This window comes from Saimiri boliviensis, chromosome 14 (assembly GCF_048565385.1).
Source record: "Saimiri boliviensis isolate mSaiBol1 chromosome 14, mSaiBol1.pri, whole genome shotgun sequence".
NCBI lineage: Eukaryota > Metazoa > Chordata > Mammalia > Primates > Cebidae > Saimiri > Saimiri boliviensis.
The window spans coordinates 9,624,910-9,644,325 of NC_133462.1; the positions used below are offsets into that span (position 1 = coordinate 9,624,910).

The following is a 19,416-nucleotide window of genomic DNA, read 5'->3' on the forward strand; positions in this document are numbered from 1 at the left end:
AGGGAGATGCCATCTCAGGAAAAAAAAAAAAACAACGAGGCCCTGTTACCGAATGTGTGCAGAGTGGAGGCTGCCCCTCCTGGACATAGCCCTGTCCCCCCAACTCCCTTAGCAGGTGCTTCACCTACTGGGGTTACCTGCCTGGCTCCTACAGGTAGGAACGTTTGTGGCCTGTGCATGAGTCTCCCACTTACCACCGGGTTTCTCTAGAATAAAAACCTCTCCTCCCCAAAGATAGTCTTTGAACTATTTGAAGACAAGGATCTCCCTTGAATCTTGTTCACAGACTCAGCACCCTCGTTGACAGACTCCTCACACAGCGTGGAGTTTAGTCTTTGGTCACCATGGGGAGTGAGAGGGCTTGGGCTCGGGCTTGAGTGACAGGGCTCGGTCCCATTGTTGGCCCTTCCTCTCGGTGTTTTCTCCACAGTTGCAATTTTCTCTCTGAACTTTTGCTTCCTCAACTATAAGATGGGGTACCTTGCAGGGCGTGGTGGCTCACGCCTCTAATCATAGCGCTTTGGGAGGCCAAGGTGGGCAGATCACCTGTGGTCGAGAAGTCAAGACCCGCCTGACCAACATAGAGAAACCCTGTCTCTACTAAAAACACAAAATTAGCCGGTCATGGTGGCGGGCGCCTGTAATTCCAGCAACTCGGGAGGCTGAGGCAGGAGAATCGCTTGAACCTGGGAGGCGGAGGTTGCTGTGAGCTGAGATTGCACCGCTGCACTCTAGCCTGAGTGACAAGAGTGAAACTGTCTCAAAAAGAAAAAAAAAAAGGTGGGGCACCTTGTGCCTCCCTCCCCTGGCCAGTGTGGGGGCTCCAGGAGTAATGGCTTGACAGGACAGTGTGAAACAGGCCTCAAAAAAGTGCTTGCCTCCTGTCACCACCTCCAATCCATCACTATGAAGGTGGTGCCTCAGTGATGGTGCCAGGAGGTGGTATGGAAATGTGACCCAGTGCAGAGACCCCAGAGGTGAACTAGTGGGACTCTTTCCCACCCTTGTCACTCAAGGGACCAGAGCGGAACAGACATGAGAAGGACTGAAGGCTGTTTTCAGAAACCCTTCTGGAGGGAGGATTCTCTCTTTACTGATGTGGATAAGGATATTTAATTGTCAGGCATCATAGCGAGGCGGGGGCCCTTTGGAGTGGTCAGACCGGGGGACAGGGCAGAGCTGGCATAATTCAGGCTGTTGGGGCCAGCGGTGGGCGCGTTCACAGGGCTGGTGGCAGAGGGCGGGGAGAGGGTGGTTAGCACCACGCCGCCCTCATCCAAGGAGCGCTTGTATGGGACTGCAGCATCGTTTCGGAGGTCCTGGAAAGCCAAGTAGGCCTGGAATATCTGTGGGCAGAAAAGGGCGTGCTGAAGGCCGACTTGAGCTGGTCTGGGCAGCTCAGGAGAGGGACTGGGCTGGGGACCAGCCTGGGAGGAAGACAAGGGTCCCGGTGTTTGAACTGCTCACTGCCCAGGGGCCCGGGGCCGAGGCACGGGCCCTGATGCTGGGTTGTGGCTGCTCAGAAGAAGGGGCACTTGGAAGGGACCAGTGGAGTCTTGGGGGAACCCCCCTACCCCTGACTCCAGGGGAGCTGAGTGAGAGCAGGAATGTTCTATCCCTTTCAACCCTGCCCTGCAGAGGATGCCCCTCCTAGGGAGGGGTGGTAGAGGGGCTTGTCCTCACCCAGGCGAGAATGGAGAAGAAGGTGAAGGCGATGGCCGCCTGAGCACTGCTGCTCCCCAGGAGGAACTCTTTGGGTGGCGAATGCTGCCACTGGTTGGTCAGGAAGCAGAAACCCACGAACCAGACAATTACCCAGAGAACTGTGGCATCACAGGGAGAGAAGAGGGGCAGGGGGAAAGCTTGCTCAGGCAGGGCTGCTGAGGCATGAGAAGGATAGGGCTGGTAGTCTTGCTGCATGACCTCCGACAAGTCATTGAAAAAAAATTTTTTTGGCCGGGCATAGTGGCTTACCCCTGTAATCCCAGCACTTTGGGAGGCCGAGGTGGGCGGATCACCTGAGGTCGGGAGTTTGAGACCAGCCTGACCAATGTGGAGAAACCCTGTCTCTACTAAAAATACAAAATTAGCTGGGCGTGGTGGCGCATGCCTGTAATCCCAGCTACTTGGGAGGCTGAGGCAGGAGAATCGCTTGAACCTGGGAGCCAGAGGTTGCAGACAGCCAAGATCACACCATTGCACTCCAGCCTGGGCAACAAGAGCGAAACTCTGTCTCAAAAATAAATAAGTAAATAAATAAAATAAATAAAATAAAATAAATTTTATTAGCTTCTAAGTTGACGTATCTCCCACAAGTTATTCTCCAATCCCTCGAAGCCCTCCCTAGAGTGAGCCGCTGAAGTAGAGCTGTGCTGTCTAATACAGGAGCCACTGGCCACATGCAGCTGTTTAAATTTCTATTCATCAACACAGAATTTTAGGTTGGGTGCAGTGGCTCACGCCTGTAATCCCAACATTTTGGGAGGCTGAGGTGGGCAGATCACTTGAGGCCAGGTGTTCAAGACCAGCCTGGCCAACATGGCAAAACCCTGTCTCTACTAAAAATACAAGAATTAGCCGAGCATGATGGCAGGCACCTGTGGTCCCACCTACTCAGGAGGCTGAGGCAGGAGAATCGTTTGAACTCTGGAGGCAGAAGTTGCAGTGAGCCAAGATCGTGCCACTGCCCTCCCGCCTGGGCAACAGAGTGCAACTCTGCTTCACACACAAAAAAAGAAAGCCCAGGTACAGAACATTTCCACCCTCACAGGGAGTTCTCTTGTATAGCGTAGATTCAATGACCTTCGAGGGCCCTCTTGGCCCTAAGTCACTGGGACTGGCCGGGTGGGGAGGAGAAGCGGCGGGGGCGAGGAGTTGAGATCAAGCTGACTGAGAGGAAGGAGGTCAGGCCCCAAAGAAAAAGGACACACATTTTGTACTTGCCATGTGCCAGGCTCCACTGGGAGTGTCTGGTAGTGGTTACGAGGCAAGACTTTGCATTGAAGTGTGTGACCTGCTATCAGCAGCTGAGTACCCATTATATCACCTCATCAAGCCTCAGTTTCCTCCTCCATAAAATGGGAATATGAACAGGGCTTACCTCCTGGGGTGGTTCTGAGGACTAAAGGAGAAGAGGCACTCGGAGCCCTTCTGTCTGTGCCTGCCCCGTGGGAGGCACCCACTAGCTGTCGGCATTACTATAGGCCTCCTTTATCTCATTTCATCCTCAGAAAGCCCCTGCTAGGTAAGGGATTTCATCCCAGCTTCTACTGATGCTCAGAGAGGGGAAGAAAGCTGCACAAGCCCACAGGGCGGGGAGGCGCTGGGGCGATTTCCAACCCAGGTCTGTCTGGCTCCACGCTCTGAACCCCGCTTCGTGCCACTGGGTGGTGGCCTTTCAAGAAATATTCTGTGAATGAGGGATGTGAATGCAAAGGAAGCACGGGGCAGAAGGGAGGCTGCTAGAATTTTTCTGGGGGTCAGAAGAGGTGACCCTTACCCGGGTCTGAGGGAGGAGTAATAATCCTCCAGGGAGAGACAGCAGGTGCCGGGGCAGTGGGAAGCTCTGGGCCATGTGTGGTCAGATGCCTCCTGCTGGGAGGACAGTCAAGGTAAAGGCCAGCTGGGTGGTGAAGGCTTGTGCCCGGGAGGCCCTGGGGAGCCTGGAGTGCTATGAGCAGGAGGAAGGGCAGCTCTGGGTCGGGGGATCCTGGGGGCTTACCAGCCAGGACGAAGTCCAGGAGCTGGAAAGCTGTCCTGAAGCGGGTGCCGGCGACGTGCGTCTCCTGGGTGTCCAGGACGAGGAAGGCCAGGCAGGTGAGGAAGGCCAGGAAGCCAGCTCCTACGGCGAAGCTGCAGGCCACGTTGTTGCTGTTGAGAATGCAGTGGAGCTGCGGAGACTCCACCTTGTTCTGGTAGCCGTCAGTCAGCAGGGAGGAGAAGATGACCAGGGAGAAGACCTGTGGATTCCCCAGGGCCAGAGAGGAGCTTAGCCTCTCCCCAAAGCTGCTCCTCCTTCCTCCCTGGCGCTGTGGTCTTTCCGCACACCCAGTCACTGGGCCATCTGGGCCCCTCCCTCCTTGTCATTGTCACGGTGTCAGAGCCCTTAGCTTCCTGCCCCTCGTCCCCTCTGCTCCATTCTGGCTCAGGCCTCGTCCGCTCCCCTTGGCCCTTGCCCCAGCCTCCTCCGAGCCTCCCTGCCTCCGGTCTCCTCCACCTCAGCCCACATCCCCCACCGTCCCAGGGGAGTCTTTCCACACCCTGCCCCTCCCTGCCCATAGCCCCTCATGGCTCCCCAGAGCTGCAGGACTGAGTCCCACCCTGAAGCCTGGCCTTGGAGGCCCTGCAGAGTCTCCGCTCCCCTCACTCACCCCTGTACTCCACCCTTCTGCCACCAAACACAGGTACCCACATAAAATGCTTGGCGTGGTGCCCGGGACATGGGAAGAGCTGAATCAGTGTTTGCAGTCGTGATTATTGCCTCTGCCTCTCAGCTCTTCCCTCTGGGGTAGTTCCGAGGACTAAATGAGAGGAGGCACCTGCAGCCCTTCCCTCTGTGACTTCTGTCTCCTTCCTCCTGGCCTCGCTAATTCCCTTTCCTTTTTTTTTTTTGAGACGGAGTCTCGCTTTGTAGCCCAGGCTAGAGTGTAGTGGCACAACCTCGGCTCACTGCAACCTCTGCCTCCCGGATCCTGGTTCAAGCAATTCTCCTCCCTCAGCCACCCGAGTAGCTGGGTTTACGGGCACACGCTGCCACGCCCAGCTAATAGAGATGGGATTTCACCATGTTGGCCAGGCTGGTCTTGAACTGCTGACCTCGTGATCCACCTGATTCGGCCTCTGAAAGTACTGGGATTACAGGCGTGAGCCACAGCACCTGGCTGCACCCGATTCCTTTCTTACGTTCAAGTTGCAAAATGGTCCAAGCATACAGAAAAGCTCCAAGAGAAACAAAAGAAACACCTGGGGTCGGCTGCCCAAACTAACACATGTGGACATTTTGCCTTGTTTTTTGGCTTCGGGATTTTGTTTTAAGACGAATACGACACTGATCTGGCAACCCTGACCCTCTGGTCTGTGCATGGTGCACCGTCTGCGTCCATGCCTTTCTATGTGTATTTGCTAAATAAACCACAGAAACACTCTACACACACTCATCCTGGTTATCCTTATGGCCACCCTAGGACACGGGTCCTTCTCACAGCCCTGTGTTTCAGATAAAGGAACTGAGGCGCAGAGAGGATAAGGAGTTGGCTGAACCCAGTTAGCTGACCAATGGCTGGGCGAGGTGACTCATGCCTGTGATTCAGGCACTTGGGGAGGCTGAGGTGGGAGGATCGTGTCAAGCCAGGAGTTTGAGACCAGCCTGGGTATCAGAGTGACACTCAGTCTCTACAAAAATGTTAAAAACAAAAATAGCTAAGGCCAGGTGCAGTGGTTCACACCTGTAATCTCACACTTTGGGAGGCTGAGGCGGGTGGATCACAAGGTCAGGAGTTCAAGACCAGCCTGGCCAACACAGTGAAACCCTGTCTCTACTAAAGATACAAAAAACTAGCTGGGTGTGGCGGCATGCGCCTGTAGTCCCACCTACTCAGGAGGCTGAGGTGGGAGAATCGCTTGTACCTGGGAGGCAGAGGTTGCAGTGAGCCGAGATTGTGCCATTGCACTCCAGCCTGTGTCACAAGGTGGGACTTTGTCTCAAAAAAAAAAAAAAAAAAAAAAAAAAATAGCTGGATGTGGTGGTGTGTACCGGTAGTTCCAGCTACTTGGGAGGCTGAGGCAGGAGGATCACTTGAGCCCAGGAGGCTGAGCTGCAGTGAGTCACGATTGTGCCACTGCACTCCAGCCGAGGTGACAGAGCAAGACTCTGTCTCAAAACAAACAAACAGAAATCTGGGCACAGTGACTCACATCTGTAATCCCAACACTTGGGAGGCCAATGTGGGAAGAATCGCTTGAGCTAAGGAGACCAGCCTGGACAACAGAGTGAGAGCTAGTATCTACAAAAAAAGAAAAATTAGCTCAGTGTGGTGGCATGCACCTGTAGTCCCAGGTACTTGTGGGGCTGAGGTAGGAAGATTACTTGAGACCCGTAAGTCGAGGCTGCAGTAAGCCCTGATCCTGCCACTGCACTCCAGGCTGGGTGACAGAGTGAGACTCTGTCTTAAAAAAAAAAAAAAAGTCAGCTGGTCAGTGTGTGTCAGAGCCTGGATTTGAACCGAAGCAGCCTAGCTCCTAAGTCTGCTCTTGACCCCTTGCTCTCCTACCTCACACTGGACCAGGTGTCTTGAGGGCAGGGGCTCCTATCAACGAAATTCAGTGAATTTGAAGCCCTAATGATTTGTCCCAGATGGTCACAATGCAGCAGGGCAGGTCCGTGCCAGACAAACACAAGCTGTTATATAGATGGGAGGTGAGGGGGGCGTTGATCTAGGAGGGCTTTCTGGATGAGGCAGTGCTTACGAGGAGTAATGAAGAATGAGAAAGGCTGAGGAATGAGAACTCCATCTGGAGGACAATAGGGAGCCACAGAGGGCTGTAAGCAGAGGAAGGGCAGGGGCAGCTCTGGGTGCAGGTGTAGAAAGACCCTCCGTGTGAAGATGGGTTGGAGTGGGTGAGCCTGGAATCTGGGAGGGCAGTGGGGAGGCTGGGGCCTGGGGTTGGGGAGAGAGTCAAGGTGGAAGCCAGATTGAGGGCTGGATTTAAGGTGAGTTCTGTACTGGACCTTAAAGAACAAGGAGTTTCTCGGGCAGACAAGAGGAGGAGGGGCATTCCCGGCTGGGCGTACGGCACACGGAAAAGCCACATGTCGCAGCGCTGGCAACTTCAGAGATAAGAGAGAAACTCACTGGAGGGTTTTGGTGTGAGATGAGGCTGGAAAAGTGGGTGGTAGCCAGACTTTAGGAGGCCTGGAACACCAGGACCAGGAGCCGGACATAGGGCGCCATGGAAAGCATTCAATGTTATGAATGGGAGGATTCTGTGCGGGCGATGGCCAGGGTCAGACCTTGGGACTAGAGGCGCCCTCTGGGGTCATGTGACTGATGGATTGGAGGTAGGCAAGACAAGAGGCCAACACACCTGAGTGGAGGCGGGGAGGCCCAGGTGAGAAATGCTGAGGCCAGAGCCCTGGGAAATTCAGTAATATTTTGCATGTAAAATAGGACTTGGTGATTGATTGGAACTGGCTGTGTTGATGATACGGGCTGGGGTTGGGAGTGGGTAGGCCAAGGGAATCAGAGTGTTGAAAATCTTCCCTTTGGCCTGGTGTGGGGACTCATGCCTATAATCCCAGTGCTTTAGGAGTTTGAGGTGGGAGGATCGCTTGAGCCTATGAGGTTGGGACTGCAGTGATTTCGCCACTGCACTCCAGCCTGGGCCACAGACTGATACCTTGTCTCAAAAAAGAAGGAAAAGAAAATCTCCCTTTCGTTAGACTTGGAACTCTTTCTGGACAGGCTCTACACAGGACTCCTCTCTTTTTTCTTTTTTTTTGAGACAGTGTGTCACTCTGTCTCGCAGGCAGGCCAGAGTGCAGTGGCATGATCATGGCTCACTGCAGCCTCGATCTCCTCGCTCAAGCAATCTTCCTACCTCAGCCTCCTGAGTAGCTGGAACTACAAGTGTGAAACACTAGGCCTCACTAATGTTTACTTTTTTGTAGAGATGGTACTGCTATTTGCACTGGTGGGTCTCAAACACCTGGCCTCAAGCAATCCTCCTGCTTCAGCCTCCCAAAGCGTTAGGATTACAGACGTGAGCCACGTTGCCTGACCCCCCGACCTTTTTTTTTTTTTTTTTTTTTTTGGAGATGGAGTTTTGCTCTTGTTGCCCAAGTTGCAGTTCAATGGCATGATCTCGGCTCACCGCAACCTCCGCTTCCTGGGTTCAAGCAGTTCTCCCGCCTCAGCCTCCGGAGTAGCTGGGATTACAGCCATGTGCCACCATGCCCGGCTAATTTTTTGTATTTTTAGTAGAGATGGGGTTTTTCCATGTTGGTAAGGCTGGTCTTGAACTCCTGACCTCAGGTGATCTGCTCACTTTGGCCTCCCAAAGTGCTGGGGTTACAGGCATGAGCCGCCACATCCAGCCGCCTGGCCCCTTCTCTCTGTCCCCAGCATTCTGCACTAGACTGGACTTCAGCAAATGTGTGTTCAAAGAGTGAATGACTTTGGCTTCGTCTTGGCTCTTGCCCTGCCCTTCAGATGGAGGAGGCAAAGAACTGACCCCTAAACTCCTCAGCTTCCGTGCACCCTCCCTTCTCCTTTGCCTTAATTGCCTTCTGTGAACAACAGCAACACCCTGACTCCCTGTTTGTGCCTTGCCCTTCGGCAATAACCAAGGGTATTCACATCCATCATCTCACTGGATCTGCACAGCGACCCTGGGAGGCAGGCTGTAAGATGATTCTCCGTATTTTGGAAGAATTGAGTCTATAGAGGGGGAGTGTCTTGCCCTGCTGGTCTGAGGCAGAGCCAGGTTGAGGACCGGGAAGCACATCGATTATTTTTGAGCCCATATTCATTTTACCTCCCTGGAACCTCACACCGGGCCCACGTGGGGGACGTTATTAATTCGTTTCTGTTTCACAGGTGATAAATCGAAGCCATTATGGTGGCGTGGAAAGAGCCAGACGTGTCTGACTATGCCAGCTGTATGGCCTGTATGGCCTTAAGCAAATCACTCATCTCTTGGAGCCTCAGTTTCCCAGCCTGTTTCTATGTGATGAAAAGGAGGAATGCAGAGGCTCTAGTAGGTCCTCAGGAAAATGGTCATTCTTGTGATTTGCTCAGAGAGGGGAGGCGTCCTCTCAAGGTCAGTAATCAGTGGAAGGGGGATTGGAATCCAGCCCTCCTGACATCTAGGCAGGGGGGCTGGCTGTCCACTGATCTCCAAAACACTGGGCTGTGGCATGAGCCCAGGCCACTGGAGATTTGAGGAGCAGGGGTTCATATGGGTTGGAGGGACCCTCTCCCGCTGAAGCGTCAGTCCAAACTCCTTCCATGCCCTCCCTGGCCTGTCCCCAGGGAGGGAGCAAAGATTCATCAGTTAAGGCACCAGCTGGCAGGCGGCAGCGAGGACAAGAGCACCAGCTGCCCAGAGACTCCCTACTGAGAAGCCAGGCCAGGGGGGAAGGAGGAGAGGGCGGGCAGGCGGATGGAGGCGGCGGGCAAAGTCCGTGACCAGAACGTCTGGCATGGTTGGCGGCTCTTCCTTCCCTTTCCCTGCACCAGTCCACACCAGCTGAGCTTCCTTCTCCCTTGCCACCCGCCCTGCCTTCTGAGGCTTTCCAGATGGGTAGGTGGATCAGAGTTGGACTTGCTCGCCAGCTGGGTGATGTCCTTGGCCAAGTCACTCAACCTCTGTGAGCCTCAGTTTCCTGATTGGGTTAAACAGGGATCGGAATGCCTGTGTCACAGGGTTGTGATGAGGAGTAGAGGAGCTAACACTGGCGAAGGATCCAGTGCTGGGATGTGGTTTGCAAGATTCCCCTCTTTCCCCGGGGGAGGACAACAGACACAAGACCCGATCATCCTAGGCCCTCTTCTCACTCACAGGTAATGATTTGTTTTGATAATAGAGTCCTATTTAAGGCCGGGAGGGGTGGCTCACACCTGTAATTCTAGGGCTTTGGAAGGCCAAGGTGGGTGGATCATTTGAGGTCAGGAGTTCAAGACCAGATTGGCCAACATGGCGAAACCCCATGTCTACTAAAAACATAAAAATTAGTCGGGTGTGGTGGTGCACGCTGGTAATCCCAGCTACTTGGGAAGCATGAGACTTGCTTGAACCTGAGAGGTGGAGGTTGTAGTGAGCTGAGATTACACCACTGCACTCCAACCTGGGTGACAGAGCAAAACTCTGTCTCAATAAATAAATAAATAAATAAATAAATAAATAGAATAAAAAATAGGCTAGGTGCAGTGGCTCACACCTGTAATCCCAGTACTTTGGGAGGCTGAGGCAGGCTGATCACAAAGTCAGGAGTTTGAGACCAGCCTGACAAACATGGTGAAACCCCGTCTCTACTAAAAATACAAAAATTAGCCAAGTGTGGTGGCAGGTGCCTGTAATCCCAGCTACTCAGAAGGCTGAGGCAGGAGAATTGCTTGAACCCAGGAGGCAGAAGTTGCAGTGAGCCGAGATGGCACCACTGCACTCCAACCTGGATGACAGAGCGAAACTCAGTCTCCAAAAAAAAAAAAAAAAAAAAAAGTCACTAAGGAAAGATTACTTGACCCGCCCATGCTAATCAGTTTACAGGCACTAATTTGTTTCATTTTCACAACCGTCCTTTCTAGGAGTAGGGTATTAGGATCTTCTTTTCACAGATGAGAGCATGGAGACATTCAGAGAAATCAAGTAACTTGCTCAAGGTCACACAGACATAGGGTGACCGTGCAGGCCATCAAACAAAAGGGGCATTTTTGAGAATGAAAGGTGTGTGGCCGGGCGCGGTGGCTAACGCCTGTAATCCTAGCACTTTGGGAGGCCGGGGTGGGTGGATCACCTGCGGTCAGGAGTTCAAGACCAGCCTGTCCATAATGGTGAAACCCCATCTTTAAAGAGGAAAAAAAAAAAAAAAAAAAAGAGACAACAAAAGGTGTTGCTACTGGTAATTACACCAGGCCTGGCCGAGGTATAAACTGGGCAGTATGCCACTTTGTATGGACAGCACGTGGCTGAGCCAGGATTCCAGGCCTGTTTGTTTATTCTCCAACCTGAGGCTCTAGAAGGGGCCGAGAGGAGATACTCTGGATTAGGAATCTGGGAGTGGAAACCCTGGGTTTCAGCCAGGGAACCCCACCTACTCCCAAGACCTTGATCAAGTCTCATCATCTCCCTGGGCCTCAGTTTCCAATTCTGTTAAAGGAGAGCAATGGAAGCAGCACAGGTGAAAGCTCAGAGCCACAGCCTCAACCCTTCATGTACTGAAGTCCAGAGACGAGCAGTGATTGGCTCAAGATCACACAGCAAAGTCTAGGCTGAATGAGGATTTGACTCCAGGTGTCCAGATTCTTTGGGAATGTGGTGATGATGAAATGAACACTGGCATGGTGCCCAGCACACAGTGACCACCCCACATCTGCTACTTCAGGTCTGCATTCCGCATTCTCTTCCTAGAGGCCCCAGCCCCTGTTCCTCTCCTCCTCCTCCCTCAACCGGGAGGTGGAAAATGAATGGGCTCTGGCATCTCACAGATCTGAGTTTGAATCCTGCCCCTCCCTGCCTTTTACTGTATGACCTTAGCCAATGCTATCTCATAGAAATGAAAATGTTCCATATCTGTACTAATTTTTTTTTTTTAATGGAGTCTCACTCTATCACCAAGGCTGGAGTGCAACCTCCGACACCTGGGTTCAAGCCATCCTCGAGCCTCAGCCCCCTAAGTAGGGGCTGGGACTACTGGCTTGGGCCACCATGCCTGGCTAACTTTTTTTTGAGATGGGAGTCTCGCTCTGTTGCCCAGGCTGGTGTGCAGCAGTTCATTCTCGGCTCACTGCGACGTCTGCCTCCCAGGTTCAAGCGATTCTCCTGCCTCAGCCTCCTGAGTAGCTGGGATTACAGGCACCTGCCATCACGCCTGGCTAATTTTTATATTTTTAGGTAGAGATGGTGTTTCACCATGTTGGTTACGCTGGTCTCGAACTCCTGACCTTGTGACCTGCCAACCTCGGCCTCCCAAAGTGCTGGGATTACAGGTGTGAACTACCACATCTTGCCTATACTGTCCAATTTGAGAGTCCCCAGCTACATGTGGCTGTTGAGCATGTAAAATGTAGCCACTGTGACTGAAGAATGGGCTCTTTTTTTTTTTCTTAGAGACAGAGTTTCGCTGTTGTTGCCCAGGCTGGAGTGCAATGGCACAGTATCTTGGCTCATGACAACCTCTGCCTACTAGGTTCAAGTGAATCTCCTGCCTCAGTCTCCCAAGTAGCTGGGACTAAGGCTCACGCCACCACGCTTGGCTAGTTTCGTGTTTCTAGTAGAGACGGGGTTTCTCCATGCTGGTCAGGCTGGTCTTAAACTCCTGACCTCAGGTGATCCACCCACTTCAGCCTCTCAAAGTGCTGGGATTACAGGCCTGAGCCACCGCATGCGGCCTGGACTCTTTTTATTTTATTTTGTTTCTTTTTTGGATTCTTATTTTTAATTAGTGCAAAGGGAGGTATCCACATGTAGTTGTGGCTACCCCACTGGACAGCCCAGATTTAAAAAATTTACTTAGGCTGGGTGCAGTGGCTGACACCTATAATCCCAGAATTTTGGGAGGCCAAGGTGGGCAGATCACTTGAGGTCAGGAGTTCGAGACCAGCCTGGGCAACATGGCGAAACCCTATCTTTTTAATCCTTTAATCTCAGCTACTCTCGAGGCTGAGGCAGAAGAATCACTTGAATACAGGAGGTGGATGTTGCACTGAGACGAGATCAAGCCACTGCACCCTGGGTGACATAGTGAAACTGTTTATTCCTTTTTCTTTTTTTTTTCTTTGTGAGATGGAGTCTGGCTCTGTTGCCCAGCCTGGAGTACAGGGGTACAATCTCCGCTCACTGCAACCTCTGCCACCCAGGTTCAAGGGATTCTCCTGCCTCAGCCTCCTCGGTAGCTGGGATTACAGGTGTGCACCACTATGCCTGGCTAATTATGACTGTTTTGAAAAAAAAAAAAAAAATTACTTAACTTTTCTGAGCCGAAGTTTTCTTATCTCAGAGATGGGACTCGCGGCACCTACTCTGAGGCCTGTTCCTTACTATGAGAGTCCATAAGTGCCTCTATAGCACTGGGCCCATAGTGGGGTGCTCCGGTAAAGGTGGTGTCAGCATTTGGTCCCTGCTGCTTTGTTTCCTCATCTGACCCCTTCCTTGCCCCCCTCCTCCGGCACTGTCTGAGAGTTGATAGCTCCTGGCTCCTGTCACCCAGGGGCACAGGCGGGCCAGGGGAGGGCCTCACCCCCTCGAAGATCCGAGTGATGGTCTTGGGCCTCTTCAGAAACTGCACGGCTTTGCTGTTGGCCAGGTCCTGGAGGCTTTCTGGGATGTGCATGGCAGCTGCTCTCCTTTGGGGGCACTGGGAGGTGGGAGCCGGGGTGCTGGGCACTGTCTGCTGGACGCTGCTGTCTGGGGCTCCAGGCCGGCCCTGGGCTCAGCTGCTGCGGGATGACACACATGGAGGATGCCAGTCAGGGGTGCAGGTGGAGGGGCTGTCGGGGGTCCCAGGATCGGGGGACATAGGGTAGGGATGTAGAGAGGAGTCCCCAGAATGGAGTTGTGTGAGGTGAGGGGGCTGCTGGGCCTCTTAGGAGTCAGAGTGTGGGGTGAAGGGGCTGCCAGGAGCCCCAGAAGTGGGGGACATAGGATGGGGGTGCAGGTGGGTTGCAGGGAATGGGGTTGTGTCTTGAGGGGGCTTCCGGGAGCCCCAGGAGTGGGGGGCATAGGATAGGGGTACGGGGGTTCCAGGAATGGGTTGTGTGGGGTGGGAGGGTTGCTGGGGGTTGGAGAGGTGGTGGTGCAGGGTGAGAGAGTTGCTGACGGTACCGAGTTGAGGTGTGGGTTGAGTCTGTGGATGATTCCAGAGAGGTGAGGGCCAGGGGTGAGGGGGATTCTGGGGGTTCCAGGAGTGGAGGACTAAGTGAAGGAACTGCTTTACATTCCAGAAATCAGGAATGCGGGCTGAGGGGATTGTGGGGTGAGAGGGCTGCCAGGGGTCCCAGAGGTGGAGTGCAGGGGAGGGCTGGCATATTTGGGGACTACATCCTGTGACCCAGGAGCAGAAGGGATCGAAGAAGGATGGGGTCCCTCTGTGAAAGGACACAGGTGGGATTTTCTGGGGACTAGGGGGTGCCGCCATTGAGGTCAGAGCCCCTGGGAGGTCTGAACCCCAAGAATCCCTTTTAGGTTTAGGGGGGAACCCAGGTATCAGGGCATATTTCAGCCTTTCCCTGTCATTTGGGGCTGTTTCCCAGAACAGGGGCCTCCCTTTCGAATTCAGCTCCATTTTCATGAAAGTGCACGTCCTCAAGCTGGGAGTCGGGACCTCGGAATGGCGGGGAACCTTACAATGAGGCCAGGCCTCGGCACTGGGCTACCTTCTTAGTATCGCAGTCTCCCCTTTAAGGACCTGGAATAGGAATGCTGGGGTTTCGGGGTGACGCTGCCTGACAAAGGGCCGCCCCTTCTCTGGAGGGCCAATCTGCGTCATCTGGGGGCCCAGCCTTCCTTCCGCCCGCCCACCCCTCCTGGTCCCTGGCGCCACCTCAGCCTTCTTTTGGTTCCGCTTTTTCCCGCCTTTTCGCTCCTCTACAGCTCATTGGCTGCTCCCAAGTCCCGCCCCCTCCCTCTTTCCGCCTACTCAGGAGCTGACACGAGCGGGGGCGTGGCCTCGGCGGACGTTGGGCTGCGCGCCGTTGGCTGACGGCGCGCGGGAGCCCTGTCCCGCCCCACTCCTCCGGGGAGCCTAGCGCCCACTCCGCCCCTTCCCTTTGAAGCAAGCGGACAAGGAGACACTCCTGCGGCGCATGCGTCGCGGCCAAACGAGGCCTGTGGTAGAGAAAGAGAGGCAGCTGGTGCATGCGTAGTTGAGATGGCGAGTCGGCGGGAGAATGGATAGCGCGCATTGACCCAGGCTCTGCGCATGCGTTTTACTGCTGGCTGAAGCCGAACCTCGGGAGCCCAGGACACCCTTCTGCACATGCGCAGGAGGCTCAATGACAGTCAAGCTTTGGCTGAGGTGAGGGAGAGAGCAGGGGATTGCATGGCCAGGGAGGGTGGCCCTGCATCCCCTAGGTAACCTTCCGGAGCATTTCCTGTTCTCTTACGATCTACCTTGCTGTCTAGACCCCCAAGAAACGTTGTGCCACTACAAGGTCTCTGGGCCTGCAAAACGCCCCAGAACCTATGACCTCTGACCCCTGTCTGGGACCCAGGCCAACTGAGCAGTGTGGGAAGGGGACGGGCAAGAGGGGCTTCGAGGCGAGCGGATGAGCTCTGCGCCCTGCCTGGGGTAGGGACGGCTTCTGGAGGGTGGGACGTGGAGGTGGAAAGGACGCTTTTCCTCTAAATGGCCTTTGACCCCTGCCCATTTCCCTCTGTTTAGGCTCCGGGGAAAGGGTCTAGCCATGCTGCATGTGACCCGGGGGGTCTGGGGGTCCAGGGTCCGAGTATTGCCACTGTTGCCTGCGGTCCTCGGGCCCCCCCGGACCATTTCATCGCTGGCGGCCAAGATGGGGGAGTATCGCAAGATGTGGAACCCCACGGAGCCCCGCGACTGGGCCCAGCAGTACCGCGAGCGCTTCATTCCCTTCTCCAAGGAGCAGCTGCTCCGCCTCCTAATACAGGTACCGCCCGACCCGGGTCCAAGAGCCTGGGGACTACGACTCCCAGCAGGCCTCGCGGCGGCAGGACCTTAATTGCTGCAGAGAGCTGCCCTAGGGCCTCCTGGGAGTTGAAGTTCCCGGGTCCCTTCGTGGTCCCTAGTGGGCGGGAGTTGATGAGCTGGAATGGTGGAGCCAGGCCTCCCAGATGCAGATGCAGCATCCATTCCGACCCTGGCTTGTTCTGAGGACTTAAACAGGCACCCTCTGGGGCATGGTTTTTCCCTCCATAAGATGGGTATAGTAATCATCCTCATGATTACTATTTCTGCTGCCTGATAATAATTGCACCTATAAAGTCACAACCCTATAATCATAATGTTTATCACACGATTTGAGCTCTGTCTCTACAGCACTGTGCCAGGCATTTTTCATGTATTGTTGAATCATCAGTAACAGAGGTACCACCATCATCCCCATTTTCAGATGAGATAATGGAAGCAGATGGAAGGAAAGTAATTTACCCAAGGCCACAAGCATAGTGGCTTAGATTTGAACCAAAGTGGTCTGACTCTAGAGCTGGCCCAGGACTAGGCCAGCTCTAGAGTCAGACTAGGCAAGTGAGGCATTTGCTTGACCCTGAGAATGAGTACCCCATTAAAGTCTGCAACCTAGGGTGCCACATTCACCTCATCCTAGTCCTGGTCTCACTCACTCCAGAACCTGAGCTCTTACCACCACCATCGTCATCATACCTGTCATTATTGAGGATTGTCATCCATTCATTTATTTTATTTATTTATTTATTTGAGACGTCTCACTGTGTCGCCAGGCTGGAGTGTAGTGGCGTGATCTCGGCTCACTGCAACCTCCACCTCTCAGGTTCAAGCGATTCTCCTGCCTCAGTCTCCTGAGTAGCTGGGACTACAGGTGCACACCACCATGCCCAGCTACTTTTTGTATTTTTAGTAGAGATGGGGTTTCACCATGTTGGCCAGGATGGTCTCGACCTCTTAACCTCATGATCTGCTCACCTTGGCCTCCCAAAGTGCTAGGATTAGAAGTGTGAGCCACCATGCCAAGCCTTATTTATTTATTTTTTTGAGACAGTGTATCAGTCTTGCCCAGACTGGAGTGCAGTGGCGCAAACTCAGCTCACTGTAACCTCTGCCTCCTGGACTCAAGTGGTTCTCCTGTCTCAGCCCCCTGAGTGGCTGGGACTACAGGTGCCCACCACCATGCCTGGCTAATTTTTGTATTTTTAGTAGAGACAGAGTTTCACCATGTTGTCCAGGATGGTCTTAAACTCCTGGCCTTAAGTGCCCACCTTGGCTTCCCAAAGTGCTGGGATTACAGGTGCAAGCCACCATAGCCAACCATCATTCATTCATTTAACATGTATTTATTGAACACCTACTGTGTGTACTCAATTCTAGACTTGATACACACATAAATATACACACACAAGGATTTGCAAGCAAATACACACACAAATACATGTTTACACAAATACACCAAGATGTGTACACAAATACACAAATATACACATACAAATGCACATGCACAAATATATACACACAAATATGCACACATACGTACACAAACACATGCACACACAAATATATGCACACAAAAATACACATAAATACACAAATATATGCACACATATGTAAACACGTGTTTATAGGACACCTGTAATCTCACCAAATTCTCACTGTAGCCCTCTGAGACAGAGGGTGTAATCCTCTGTTGCCGGTGAGGAAACTGAGGCTCAGAGAAGTGAAGACAATTACCCAGGACATTGAGATAGGAAACATAAAGAAGTGGTTCAAGGTGGGATACAGTGGCTCACGCTTGTAATCCTAGCACTTTGAGAGGCTGAGGCAGGTGGATCACCTGAGGTCAGGAGTTCGAGACCAGCCTGGCCAACATGATGAAACCCCGACTCTACTAAAACTACAAAAAAATTAGCCAGGCATGGTGGCATATACCTGTAGTCTCAGCTACTCAGAAGAAGGCTGAGGCAGGAGAATCTCTTAAACCTGGGAGGCAGAGGTTGCAGTGAGCCGAGATCATGCTACTGCACTCCAGCCTGGGTGACAGAGCAAGATTCCATCTCAAAAAAAAAAAAAAAAAGCACAAAAATTAACCAGGTATGGTGGTGGATGCCTGTAATCCCAGCTACTCGGGAGGCCAAAGCAGGAAAATTGCTGGAACTCAGGAGGTAGAGGTTGCAGAGAGCTGAGATCGTGCCATTACACTCTAGCCTCAGCAGCAGAGTGAGACTGCATCTCAAAAAAAACAAAAGGAAGTGGTTCAATGTGTGTTCTGGAGGCAGGCCTAGATTGCAGTCACCTTCCATAGACACTGCAGCCCTTAGCAAGTGACTTTCCAGAGCCTCAGTTTCTCCCTCTGAAAAATAGGGGTTATAATTCCATCAACCTGTGGGGTGTGGTGGCTCAGCCTCCCAGCACTTTGGGAAGCTGAGGCTGGAGGATTTCCATACCAGCCTCGGCAATATAGTGAGATCCCCACCTTTACCAAAAATTGTAAAAAAAATTAGCCAGGCATGGTGGTGGGCACCTGTAGTAAGTACCAGCTACTCAGGAGGCTGAGGTGGGAGGATCGCTTGATCCCAGGAGGTTGAAGATGCAGTGAGCTGAGATCATGCCACTGAACTCCAGCCTGGGTGACAGAATGAGACCCTGTCTCAATATAATAATAATTCCATCTTCTTCTAGAAGATCATATTACTGTCAGACAGTTCCTGGCATTGTGTGAATTTTGGCTAGGAAGTGTCAAAGGAAAAAACTTGAACCTCCAGCTTTTTAAACCCAATGTAGTTTTTCAGTATATTGGGCTGCCTTAGTTTGAATAAAATTGATCAGCCCCCTCCCAACCAAAACACAACTTTTTTTTTGAGATAGAATCTCGATGTTGCCTACTCTGGAGTGCAGTGGTGTGATCTTGGCTCACTGCAACCTCTGTCTCCCTGGTTCAAGCGATTCTCCAGCCTCTACCTCCTGAGTAGCTGGGATTACAGGTGCACGCCACTACACCAGGCTTATTTTTGTATTTTTAGTGGAGAAGGGATTGCACCATGTTGACCAGGCTGGTCTCGAACTCCAGACCTCAAGTGATCCACCCGCCTTGGCCTCCCAAAGTGCTGGGATTACAGGCATGAGCCACGGTGCCCTGCCCCAGAACAAAACTTAAAAGTCCAGAGCCCTGATTGTATAGATTGGCTGCCTGGGGAAAGAATTCATCCCCTCGGGGAAGGGGAAGAGGCCTACAGAGAAGTTTTGCTTCCTGAGGTAACAGGAATTCCACTCGAGTCCAGCAGAGAAGGCGGCTTTGGAGGCGTTCTCAGCCCACGTGGACTTCTGCACCCTGTTCCACTATCACCAAATCCTGGCCCGGCTGCAGGTGAGGACGGGGCCCCTCCAGCCCTGTGGTTGTTCACTTACCCGCCCATTCAGCAAATTTCCCTGATACCTTCTTGGAGTCTGACCCTTATTCTAAGTGCTGGGGATTCAGCAGTGAACAGGACAGATGAAGTGACACTCTCATGGAGCCAACATTCCAACTGGGGAGACAAGGAATTAAATAAATATAAAATATGGCCAGGGGCGGTGGCTCATGCCTGTAATTCCAGCACTTTGGGAGGCTGAGGCGGTTGGATCACCTGAGGTCAGGAGTTTGACACCAGCCTGACCAACATGGAGAAATCCCGTCTCTACTAAAAATACAAAATTAGCCAGGTATGGTGGCACATGCCTATAATCCCAGCTACTCAGGAGGCTGAGGCTGGAGAGTTGCTTGAACCTGGGAGGTGGAAGTTGCAGTGAGCTGAGATCACACTATTGCATTCCATTCTGGGCAACAAGATCAAAACTCTGTCTCAAAAAATATATATACATACATAAGATGCCTGGTGGTCAAAAATGCCATGAACAATGAAGCGGAGTAGTAAGATAAAGAGGGATGAGATGGGGCCTGTTTCAGACAGGGTGGGTGGGGAACAGCTCCAGAGGAGGGCACAAGTGGACTAAAGGCTTAGTGAAGAAGGGGACCAGTCTGATGGACGCCTGGAGAGGGAGGA

The 19,416-nt window shown here is 52.8% G+C and overlaps 2 protein-coding genes across 5 annotated transcripts in view; one reads left to right on the forward strand and one right to left on the reverse strand.

The window, feature by feature from the left end:
- Nucleotides 1-1,062: 1,062 nt before the first annotated feature.
- SYNGR4 (synaptogyrin 4) lies at nucleotides 1,063-14,168 on the reverse strand. The gene is made up of 5 exons (XM_003940308.4): nucleotides 14,091-14,168; nucleotides 12,956-13,154; nucleotides 3,722-3,959; nucleotides 1,684-1,823; nucleotides 1,063-1,346 (listed from the first exon to the last, which is right to left on the reverse strand). The coding sequence occupies exons 2-5, from the start codon at nucleotides 13,046-13,048 to the stop codon at nucleotides 1,113-1,115; spliced, it is 705 nt and encodes a 234-aa protein (XP_003940357.1). The 5' UTR covers nucleotides 13,049-13,154; nucleotides 14,091-14,168; the 3' UTR covers nucleotides 1,063-1,112.
- Nucleotides 14,169-14,406: 238 nt separating this feature from the next.
- TMEM143 (transmembrane protein 143) overlaps nucleotides 14,407-19,416 on the forward strand; it is a 29,027-nt gene continuing 24,017 nt past the window's right edge. For 2 of the 4 annotated variants that reach the window (XM_003940305.4, XM_010351024.3), the window contains exons 1-3: nucleotides 14,407-14,731; nucleotides 15,098-15,338; nucleotides 18,636-18,740. In XM_003940305.4, coding sequence (XP_003940354.2) covers nucleotides 14,709-14,731; nucleotides 15,098-15,338; nucleotides 18,636-18,740 — 369 coding nt within the window. In that variant the 5' untranslated portion in view covers nucleotides 14,407-14,708. The other 2 variants (XM_010351023.3, XM_003940306.4) reach the window with 2 other exon arrangements.

What these genes read in the sequence shown, in the direction of transcription:
- SYNGR4 (XM_003940308.4), bottom strand. Translation starts at nt 13,048, where the DNA reads ATGCACATCCCAGAAAGCCTCCAGGACCTGGCCAACAGCAAAGCCGTG. An exon ending in CCTGGACTTCGTCCTGGCTG is followed by an intron (nt 1,824 to 3,721) that starts GTAAGCCCCCAG and finishes GTGATGCCACAG; the next exon opens with TTCTCTGGGTAATTGTCTGG. An exon ending in TCTTCTCCATTCTCGCCTGG is followed by an intron (nt 1,347 to 1,683) that starts GTGAGGACAAGC and finishes TTCTGCCCACAG; the next exon opens with ATATTCCAGGCCTACTTGGC.